The following is a 12,002-nucleotide window of genomic DNA, read 5'->3' as shown; positions in this document are numbered from 1 at the left end:
GTGCCAGACTAGCTTGAATGATATTCTTCCCTCTGCCTTATCTGGGGGAAGCATCAGAGGCTCCCTCCCCAGACACCTCCGCAGAGCCTTCCCCATTAAGTGGTACATCATGGAATATGTCAGCCTGAATTAGCAGGCAGCCCCATCACGTTAAGCTAACGCTCTGGGCTGGCAGTTCCCACTTTGTAATGCCTCTTGATCCCGGCTGTCACGCTCCCTCCCTGTCACCACAGCCACGGGAAGCCTCTGCAGACAACGTGCTGTAATGAAAGAGGCTGAGCGGAGGACGGGAGGAGGAGCTACAGGAAGTCCTTGCAGATTCCATTTCTTCTGTGGCCCTGGGGAGCCCGCTTTGAGCTCTGCTACATCTGGGGGTGGGGGGCGGGCAGAAGAAGCACAGGTAGCCCTCCAAAGCACCAGGTGGGGAACTCCTTTATGACACACTACAAAAGTGTGGCATGTGTTTTTGAAAGCACACAGAGTCGCCCCCCCCCCATTCAAATACCAGGAACACCTACAACATCATATTGAGGTTGCTAGAGGCAGCTTAACTGTAAACCTCGTGGACTACCACTACAGTTACTACTATCAGTAACGCTGTCAGTTCCACAAATACTAGTGCTGTGTATGCATGCCACATCTGGACCATTCGTCACTTTCTGTCACGTATGATACATGAGTGTGGTGGGAGACGGTGGAAGGAACACCAGCTCTGCAGTCAAGTAGGCTCTCGTATTAAATTCTGAAAATGGCCTAAAAAAAAAAATAATAAATAAATAAATAATAAATAAATAAATAAATAATAAAATAAATAAATTCTGAAAATACCTCAGAGCCCCCACAGCCTCCTCTAGCTGGGCAGCCCTGGGCCAGTGACTTCAACTCTCCGAACCTGAGCTCTCTCCTTGTAATAGTACTCCCACGAGTACCTATTTCACAGAGCTGGTGAAAGAATTCCCAGGAAAGATGTATGAAGAATGATTGACACAGAGGAGTAAATGCCCGATAACTATTTGCGAGGAGAGTTCCCAAGAGCAGAGACACTTTTTTAAATCCATTACAAAGTCTTGACTTGGACGCACCCTTCACTGGTGTTGATAGTGTACCCTCTTCCTTTCCAACTTTTTACTTCATTTGTCCTCTAACTTGTACTCCACCGCACCTCAGGAATGATCGCATCAAAAGTTTGATCATACCACAGTCATTGAAAGTCTTTTCATTTCTGCTCATTTCTCTAAAGATAATAGCAAAAATCTTTTGGAGGTGGGGGGCTTGCCTGTGACCTCTCCTGTTACTTCATCTCTTACCAAGGTTCCAATCACTCCCTCTATCTCACCCACATTGACCTATCAGCCCTTCATTCCTGTCCTACCCCCACCACAGGACCTTTGCATGGGCTATTTTCTCCAGCTGGAACATTCTTCTCTCCCCTCCTGGGCTAGTAAACATCTTCTCATCCTTCACAGTTATCCATCCCAAACTTCCTTAGCATCAGCTCTCCAGAACTCTCTGGCCATTTTAGATCCCCCCTTGCATGCTATTCTCTCCTTTGGGACACTTACTGCATTTTATTATAGCATGACTTTGTATTTACCTCCTCCATCTAGACCAGCTGGATGAAGGCAGGAAGTGTCTGGTTTTGCTCACCAGTTGGATCCCACCCCACCCCACCCCCGGCCCTTGCAGTCAAATGCTCTACCACTGCCCCCAGGACCTTGTATATAGCCTAATAAATGTCTTTCAAGGGGGAGAAGAAGGCAAAACAAGAGGATACATTATCTCCACAGATCCCAACTATCCTTCCTGATAACTAGAGGTATTACTGTTAATCACCCATGGTCACACAGCCTTTAGGCTTGCCATGAATCTGTGATGAGGTCTTATAGTTCTTTTAGTTCTTATAAGTTCTTGCCATTCCTGAGCTTATGCTCTAAAACCATCATCCATAATTGGAGGGGAAGGGTTCACAAAGATTTGCCCTCCCCTCCCTCTCCTGGTGGTCGGAGGATTCCTAGCTCTTCCTACATCCACGCCGCCTGTCTAGCACCACAGCAATAGAGTGCTCTGATTCTTCTTTTTTTTTTTTTTTTTCTTTTTTTAAAAGATTTTATTTATTTATTTCACAGAGATCACATCATTTATTTATTTCACCACCAGAGATCACAAGTAGGCAGAGAGGCAGGCAGAGAGAGGAGGAAGCTGGCTCCCTGCTGAGCATAGAGTCCATGATCCCTGGACCCTGGGATCATGACCTGAGCTGAAGGCAGAGGCTTTAACCCACTGAGCCACCCAGGCGCCCCTACTCTGATTCTTCTGAATTATTTATCTGATTTTAAAACTCTTCAAAAGTTTGAAGGAGCTAAGCTCCTCCAAGACTGAACTGGGAGAATTCTGTTTTATAAAATGTTACATTGTTGAGATGAGTATACTTCACAAAATGTAACCTTTGTTTCTGCCCTCTTCCCCTCACCCCCTGGGCTGAAACAAATCCAGAACTGAAGTCTTAATTGAGCACCTGCAAACGAATCAGTCAGCAAGTCCGCTCAGTTGCAAGAGATGACTTCCTTAAAAGGGAAATCGTTTTGGTCCTTTTACTTTCTTGTTTCTGGTAAAGGATCACATCTGTGTTTTGTGTTTGTTTTGTTTTGTTTTTAGTCTGCCCCCTGTCAGGCACTGGTAGGTTCTCTCTCACTTTCTCAGGAGCCAGTTCACCCGGGTGTAGTCAGAAGTGCCCTTGAATTCAAAGAGGGAGTCAAAAGTGCATTGCGTCTTTGTTCATATTTGCCAGGAAGAGCTTGGTGTGTTGGAATTAATGTAACCGCCTGATTCTTTGACCTATGGGGAAGATGACATTTGCTCAAATATTCTTATTCACTCATTCAACAAATAATCACTGAGTATACTTTATATATCAGTAAGATGACCACATACTTTATTGTCCAAACTAGGACAGTTCTGATGTGGAAGTGGATATTATGGTACATGAAGACAACAGGTATAAACCAAGATTTTCCCAGGTAAAACAGGATGTCAATGAGTGCTCTATATGCTAATGGCTGAATTTGGGCTCTTAGAATCTTAGGTGGTGATATATTTTCCCAAAATGCCCTTAAAGATTGGAGAAAAAGCCAGGATGGGGTCTAGACCTCCTAAGATCTGTGGTATAAATGTAGATCAAAGTTGAACTAGATATTTCTAAAACTTGCCCACAACTTCCTTTTCATTTATTTATTTATTTATTTATTGGTAATTTTTTTTCAGTGTTCCAAGATTCATTGTTTATACACCACACCTAGTGCTCCACCACCAGGCTGACCCATCCCCCCCCCTCCTCCCCTCCAAAACCCTCAGTCTGTTTCTCAGAATCCACAGTCCCTCATGGCTCATTTCCCCCTCTGATTTCCCCTAACTCACTTCTCCTCTCCTTCACTTACTCCACAAGTAAGTGAAGCCATATGATAATTGACAACTTCCTTTTTAAACTACACTTCTTTTTTTTTTTTTTTAAGATTTTATTTATTGATTTGACCGAGACACAACAAGAGAGGGAACAGAAGCAGGGGAAGAGGGAGAGGAAAGAAACAGGCTTCCCGCTAAACAGGGAGCCGGATGTGGGCTCGATCCCAGGACCCTGGAATCATGACCTGAGCCAAAGGCAGACGCTTAACGACTGAGCCACCCAGGTGCCCCACTATACTTCTTTTTGAAACAAACAAGAGAGCAGCTTAGAGCAACAGCTCTGGGAGCTAAGGACAGCACTGTAGATTCTCAGTTCAGTGACCCTAGGATGAGGCCCCCTAGAGCAGCCAGGGAAAAACGCTCAGAGCCTATAAAGGGTAAAATTGCCCATGAGGGCTAAGTGATGGTGACATCTTTTGAGAAGGATGTAAAACTGAAAGGAATAGACCAAAAATAAACAAATAAATAAATAAAACTAAAAGCAGCAGAGGAGACAGAAACCTGGGATTTATCAGTCTACTTCTCTAACTTCAAGTTTTTAACTGTGGTCATGATTTTGTGTGAATGGTGAAGGACATAAATGTGCACACGTTTTCCCTGGTGAAGAGCTTTGGTTCTGAAGTGATCTGTTTCTCTTTCATCCCAGGTGCCTGTCCTGAGACCCATGGACCTGATGGTGGAGGCCACCCCACGAAGAGTATTTGCCAACGCACACACATATCACATCAACTCTATATCAGTCAACAGTGACTATGAGACCTACATGTCAGCTGATGACCTGAGGATTAATCTCTGGAACTTTGAAATAACCAATCAAAGTTTTAGTATCCTTTCTTGGGGGCCAATAACCAGGTGGCTTGAATCCTAAGTATTCAGGTATGATCAGGCTTGGGGGGAAGTAGAAGAGAAAGAAGCCATTGCTACCACTGCTCCTAGCAGTTGTGGAGGGCTGTTCCCTTTTCATTTGTGTCGGCATCCATCCTTCTTCCTAACAAACTTAGAGAAGTATTGAATTACTGACGTAGCAGTCCAGCGCTGCCTCTGGGTTCGAACTCAGAGTCAGTTCGTTGGCATAAAAACATTCGTGTGTCGTGAACTCAAGTCAGTTGCAACTTTATCAACTATAAGATAAGACCCCAGAATTCAGTTAGGGTTCCTTCCTCTTGTGAAAGGATTTGTAAATGGCCTCTATGGGCAGCAGGTACTCGTGAGATGGTTTTCGTTTTATCAACATGGTAAAATAATACTGGCTGCCATTTATTGAATGTGAAGCACTACAAGAGGAGCTTCATGCATTGACTCTCATTCTGAGAAGTGCATATATTGTAATTTTACAGATTGATGAATTCCCACAGAGCACACCTGTATAACCAGCATCCAGATCAAGAAACAAAACTGTGTTAGCAACCCTCACATCCCCATCATGCTTCCTTCTAGTCCCCATACACCAAAGGTATATTTGATATAACAACCCCCTAATGTAAATATTACTGTCCCCTATTTAGCTAAAATCCAGAAACATCAAGAAAATTGTTGAATGAGTGTCTGAGCCAACATTCTAATTCCATTACAATGAGTCTCTGTTTCATAATATGGGTCATTTATTCCCTACCTCTCCTGTGGTCCATCCCTCCACAAGCCTGACTCCTCACTTGAATTCCCATTCTCAGGTAATGATTTCTCTATCCAGGCTGCTGAGCACCTGACCTGGGAGTCATTATGGATTTTTTTTTTTCTCACTCACCAACCTCCCTACGCCCAGCCCAATCTATGAGTCCCACTAGTGCTTACTCTGAAGTATATCTCCGATCAGCTCCTTGCTCTCTCTCCCTCTCCACTCCTGCTACCCTCCATGAGCATAGGCCACTATCCCTTCCTCTATGTGACTATAGTAATCTCCTGTTTAGTCACCTTTTTTTTCTTGATCTTCTACATAGTTCATGTTCCCATAAAAGAGTGGACCTTTCAGTATTTAATTCAGATTTCATTCTTCCCCTGCTTAAGACACTCTAATAACTTCCCAGTGGATTTAGAATAAAACCCAAGTTCTTTACCTTGAACTTTAAGATTCTCTATGGCCTGGTCCCTGCCTCCCTCTTTGATATCCTGTCATATCACTCTCCCCAAATTCACTCTGCTTCAGCCAACTCATCTCTTCTGTTCCTGGATAAACCTTGTTCTTATGTCTCTTCTTTGTATTTGCTGTCCCCCTTTCTGGAATACTCTGTCCCCAGAGTTCACATGGCTAACTACATCCCATCGTTCACATTTCAAACTCATGGCACCTCCTCAGTGGCCCTTTTCCCATTAACTACCAAGTAGCTACCAATAGCCTTCTATCCCTCTTATCTTCACAGTACATATCACTATTTGAAATTGGGTGCGTGTGTGTATTTTGGATTTCCCCATGTTTAACTGTAAATTCTATGAGAGAAGGGACTTTATATGATCCATTCCTATATCTGAGTACCTAGAACATTCTGAGATACAGAAAATGCCATTTTGATTAGCCAGGGCAAGTTTGAAGTGTGATAGATCACTGAAACAGAACTATCCAGTAGACAGTTGATTGCTTTTTTTTTTTTTTTAATATTTACTTAGAAAGAATGAGCTGGAGAGGGGCAGAGGGAGAGGAACAAGCAGACTCCCTAGTGAGCAGGGAGCCTGACCCAGAGCTCAATCTCACAACCCTGGGATTGTCACCTTAGCTGAAACCAAGAGTCAGATGCTTAACTGACTGAGCCGCCCAAGTGCCCCAGCGATCATGAAATTTAAGCTGGAAATTTCACTTAAAAGTACGTTCGTTATAGTAAAGCTATGAATCTTTTGATAAAAATAGACTACATAGTGTCTCAAACACAAAGAAGATGATTTCTGTTATAAAGTCCATTATGATCATCCCCACCAAAAAGCAATCTCCTCCAAACTGTGAATCAAAGAAATAGGTCCTTCCATCTTGCAGCTCCCCACTGTCACCAGCCTGACCTGCAGTCAAGACAACAAAAGGAAATATTGTAGAGAACCCCACACAGGAGGCTCTTTTGGGCCAGGCCCTCAAATAGCATGAATCCCATTGGTTAGAAGTCAGTCACATGTCTACCTCTAACTGCAAAGCACGCTGGGAAATGTAGTGTAGCTATGTGTGTTTAAAAAATATATATATTGACCCGGTTTTGGTACACAGTTAGCTAGTCTCCACCACAGAAAAGTGCTTGATAGTTGCCCAAGGCTTTTTTTCCCTTACGTCTTTATTTAAATAGCAGTGAACTTACAGTATTATATTAGTTTCAGCTGTACAATATGATGATTCAACACTTGCATAAGTCACCCAGTGCTCATCACGACCCTCCTTAATGTCTATCACCTATTCCACACATCCCCCACTCGCCTCCCCTCCAGTAACCATTACTTTGTTCTCTATATGGAAGAATCTGTTTCTTGGTTTGCCAAGGTCTTCTAAGAAAGGCAGTTTAAGCAAGCAATGGCAGTGATGGAGGCACTAAGACCTGATCCTCAGGACCATGACTGACACCTCCTGTTGGTTACAGAGCAGACTCTACCTACTATCTGAGCCTCAGAAGGTCTGCCTACAGATTTTGTCTGGAAGTTCAACCGCAAATAGGATGAATGTGGGTTGTGGTTCCTCTCTCCCTTTACACCTTTTCCAAGAGCCAGGAATCTGCTTGGTCTCAGCTGCTCTCTCTCTGAGCGCCTGCTGTCCCCTGTCTAGGTGACATGTTTTCTGGATTTGCCTCTAGGCCTTCAAGAGGGAGGGGGGTTTCTTTAGGCATTTGGGGAGACAGATGCCTTGGGGAGAATGCAAAGGGGAAATATTAATAGCACAATTTAGGTTATATTCTGCAGATGTGTGACAGCCTGCCAGATGCCGGCATACAAATGAGACTGTGCCACTCACCCTGAAAGCAGCCATATGTAAAATCATCATCGTCATCATGAGGATGATGATCACTGGTATCTATTCAGTTCTTTTCAACCACACCGCCTTAAGTGCTGAGCTGACGGTACAAACTGGGACCCTTTTGCCTCTTGTCACTGAAGTGTAGCCACCTCTGGGGGAGGATGCGGCCAGCTTTCAAAACACCCTCAGAAAAACACCAGCCAGCAGGCAGCTCTTATTAAATCACACAGTGTTTAGTGCCATTTCCGTTATGCCTCTTGTCCACTGCGGGGGCTGGAAAACGTGGTTCAGGTTAGAATGCTGGGAGTTCCCAGAGCACAGTAGGAGTACAACAGGGTTGGTAGTGAAGGGGCTTCTAAGCATGATGGGGCCTTTCTTTGTTTTCAGAATTAGCATTTACAACCGTGAGGACTAGAAAAATAGAACTATCATATCAGTCTGATGATTTCATAGATCCTGAAAAATCCACTTAAGTTACAGAGGAAGTATATGTGAATAAAAGTGAATAGTAAGACAAGCGGTCTTGCAGTCTGGTTAAAAAATAGTCATGACTTCCCCTGCCTGGCATTTGGTGTGACACTGGCATTATGGTTGAGAACACAGGCTGTGGAGTCCTAAAAGTTCTAGAAGCTCTCAAAGTCCTAAAGTTTACTCTCAGCTATACCACTTGCTGAGTATGGAAGCTTTAACATGGTTCTTAATTTATCCGGCCCTCTGTTTCATGATCTTTAGAGAGGAGCTTTATCAGAGAGGATTGTGAGAACTTTTTAAAAGATTATATTTTATTTATTTATATTTAAAAGATTTATATGTTTAATATGTGTATGTGGATAAATTTTATATATACAATTGACCCTTCGACAGCAGGGGTTTGAACTACACCAGTCCACTTACACACTGATTTTTTTTTTTTTGATAAATGCAGTACAGTACTATAAATGTATTTTTCTCTTCCTTATGATAGTCTTAATAATGTTCTCTTTTCTCCAGCTTGCTTTATTATAAAAATATAGGTTATAATTATATATAGCATACAAAATATGTGTTAATCAATTTAGGCTATCAGTAAGGTTTCTGGTCAACAGTAAGGTATTCGTCATTAAGATTTAAGGGAGCCAGAATTTACCTGTGGATTTTTGATAGCACGGGTGTCTCTGGCCCTAGTCCCCACATTGTTCAAGGGTCAACTGCATATAAAATATATCCATATATGTGTATATACCTATATATGTATGTACATATATGGACACATATAATGCTTGTACATAGATGCACACAGAAACATACATGCTTAGGTCAGTGCCCTGCTAAATGAGCAATCAGCAGGTTTCAAAACAAGGATGATCATCATGGGAAGAACAAGGAAACTAAAAAAGTTGAATGATAGTATAGTGGATTCTATTCTGCTTAATTCATTGTCTGGTCTTCTCCATTCTAGACTCTTCCTTCGGTTTTGCAGTTGGATGCTCTTTTCAAGATGTTGCTCATTCTACTCTAGATCCACATGCTTGCAGGATCTCCAAGGCCCAGGGCCTTGTGCTTAATACCAGATCATATTGTATCATTCCTGGCCTCATGACAGCTTGAATCCTCTCCCTTCCCTCCATAGCCAATCTGTCTTTGTCTTATATAACAGGTTCTGTCTTGAAATGGTCAGACTGTGTGGCCTTAATGGGTTAACTACTTTAGGATAATAATAACAACTCATTGCTAGGGTAGTGATTTCTAAGGCAAGAAGCAACCCTAATTTTCAAATTAGTTTTCTGTGGTATACTTCAGATACTTAGAACTCTCTCCTCAAGATTAAGAATGAGTTCACCAGTCCTTTACTAGTCCAATATGGGACCTATTAATAGACTCCTGTCAAGTAAAAGTAAAGAGACAGCCTTCAACAACTGGATAGTGGGTACCTAGTTTGTGTCCAGCGCTGCACTTAAGCCACGGAGATAGAAAAAGTGAAAAGAAATTTCCTGCTTTCAGAATGACATTCATCAAATAATCACTCCCTCCTGCCACATGCCCTTTGTTCATGCTAGACCAATCTCCCCGAACCTCTTTGTAATTACAAACAGAAGAAAGCCCTGTGAGGAAAGGAAATACAGTTGTGTGAATGCTTCGTTTTTGAAATCTGATTCAGATGAGAGAGTAAAAGAAGACTTTGCAGAGGAATTGATGATTGGGTTGAGATCTGAAAGAGAAAGAGTATGAGCTAACTTGGCAAAGTGGTCGGGGGAGATTGGTCTAGCATGTACGAAGGGCATGTTGCAGGAGGGAGGATGACGATGTTGGGGGAACTCTAGAAAGGCCATTGTGACTAGAGCTCAGAGAATGTGGTGGAACATAGTGTAAGCAAGCCAGCAGAAGCCACATCTTACAGAAGTCTGTTCTCTGGGCATGACACAGAACATCTCTCTGAGAGAAGACATCTGGAATCAGAGGGTGCTTCATTACTGACCTTGGTCTTAGCAGCCCTGTGCATCAGCTTCATTTGCCAACTAAGCTGAGGCCCTTTGGGACTGGATTCCCTCATTAGGGGACCTCAACTCCTGGCTTTTGTCTCTCTGGAGTACCTTGGACAGCGGCCTTCCTTTCATTCTGGTGGGATTCTACCAGCCAGGCTTTGAAGGAGACTGTGGGGCCTGATACCAGTTCGTCTCCCTTATTGCTGCTCTGGCTTCCATCCACAAATGTACATATCACTCTGAGACTGGCATTTAGTGTAAAAGGAGAGCATTCCAGTGACAGCCCTGGTGGGTTTTTGAAGGCCTGGTGCTTTGCTTATGTGGCTGCTGACTCTCTGTGCCATACCTCAGATTTGATGAGATGAGGGATTTCCCTCTGCGTGGAGAAAGCCCCTTGGACCTCATGTTGTCAAGGGATCAGGCAAGAATGCAGCTAGGCAGACTTCTTGGGCTTTTTGAGCTTCCTAGAGAAGTAGAGCTTAGTCGTTAAGAGTGTTTAGTAGTTAGTAGTAGTTAGCTTGGAAGTTAGACTCAGGAGTTACATTCAGTGGATTGGAATCCAGTTTTATCTCCTAAAATATGTGTGACCTTGAAGAGTTGCTTAACATCTCTCTGACCCTCCATTTCCTCATCTGTTAAGGGAGATAATAATACCAGGTATCTTGTAAGGTTATTGTGGGATTAAATGAAATCATCATGTCAACTTCTTAGCCAAGCACCTGGCACAGAGAAGAGACTTAATAAATAGAAGCTATTATTATCTGTAACATTTTCTCAGGCCTCTGTTCTTCTAATCTTGTTGCCTGGATCCCATTCTTTTAAAAGAAAAAAAAAAAAGGTAAATGATTTACAGTATCCAGGCCTGGCATCTTGACCTATTATTGACCTACTATAGATTTTCTGCATTTTAAAAAAACTATGCCTAAGGAAGGCTGCTAAGTCACAGTGACTTAAAGTAAAATCCATAAACATTTATTGAACACTTACTATGTGTACTGGAAATGCCAAGATGAGTAAAACTCCATCCCTGTTATTATGGCTCTTATAATCTGAAGGGTAGATGAATCAGAGTTCAACCAGAGAAGCAAAACTTTTGGGGGAGCAGTGTGTGTATGTGTGTGTATCTGTCTGTTCGTCTGTCTTTCTGCCTACAGAGAGAAAGAAAGGACAGGAGGGAGTGGGAGAGGTACTGACTTATTAAAATGAATTAGCCTTGCAATTGTGTGGCTAGCCAAGCAAGTCCGGGATCTATAAGGCAATCAGTCAGGAATGGAAAAATCACAGGTGGGTTGGAATAGCACAAGCACGAATTGAAGCTTGTCCACACATCGTGGTCAGGAAGACAGAACAGTTTTGAACCCAGCTGCCTTTAGGAGTCACTTACTCAGGGGAGGCCTAAAATTTCCCTTAAATATCTTCCAGCTGATTAATCCAGGCCCACCTAGGATAATCTTCCATTGATGAACTTCAGGTCAACCTCTTGGGGTCTTTAATCACATCTGCAGAATCTCTTACAGCAGATTCCCTAACAATAGAACTTGTGGGAGGAAGAGTGTGTGTGTGTAAGAGACAGAGAGAGGGAGAGAGAGATACACAACAGCTGCTTCCTCCCTTCTGTCCTCCAAACCTCCTGAGCCCATGTTAGCCCAACATAACCAGAAATATCCTACAAAGGGAACACTAGGGATTCAGCCTAACTAAGTTAACATATCACAAAACCAGCAAAGCAAGTATGTGGACAAAGGGAGACAGACATGTTGTCATCCTAGGGAAGGTGAGACTAAGAATTTTTGGAGCCTGTATTAAGTACCAGGTATGTTCTACACATCATCTCTTGTAGTTTCTGCCCTCTTTTTGTAGATGAGCTATCAAGTCTAAAGGCTTTCAATATTATGTAGCTGGTCACAGACTTGGGGATTAAAATCTCAGTCACTCTTACTTCATACTCCAGTGAGATATCCTCTAGCTCACCATCTCAGACTACTCAGTTAGTACTAATAATATGGACTTCATATTAGATGTATTCAAGGTGCTAGGACACAGGACAGGGAGAATCATGAAGGAAAGGCTAGAATGCATCATAAAGGGTAACATCCGAACTGAACTGTGAAGGGAATACTGGGTGTTTGCTAATGATGGAATTCACGCTCTATGTCACGTGA

At 42.8% G+C, this 12,002-nt stretch overlaps 1 protein-coding gene across 7 annotated transcripts in view; it reads left to right on the top strand.

Annotated features, from left to right (window-relative positions):
• The window catches only part of PPP2R2B (protein phosphatase 2 regulatory subunit Bbeta), a 450,120-nt gene that overhangs the window by 383,494 nt on the left and 54,624 nt on the right, over positions 1–12,002 (top strand). For all 7 annotated transcript variants that reach the window (XM_059174968.1, XM_059174966.1, XM_059174970.1 and 4 more), the window contains one exon: positions 4,106–4,283. In XM_059174968.1, coding sequence (XP_059030951.1) covers positions 4,106–4,283 — 178 coding nt within the window. The remainder of the gene's footprint in view (positions 1–4,105; positions 4,284–12,002) is intronic.

Source organism: Mustela lutreola, chromosome 5, assembly GCF_030435805.1.
Source record: "Mustela lutreola isolate mMusLut2 chromosome 5, mMusLut2.pri, whole genome shotgun sequence".
NCBI classification, from domain to species: Eukaryota; Metazoa; Chordata; class Mammalia; order Carnivora; family Mustelidae; genus Mustela; species Mustela lutreola.
The sequence above is the reverse complement of the archived record's forward strand: the minus strand, read 5'-3'. Positions and strand labels throughout refer to the sequence as shown.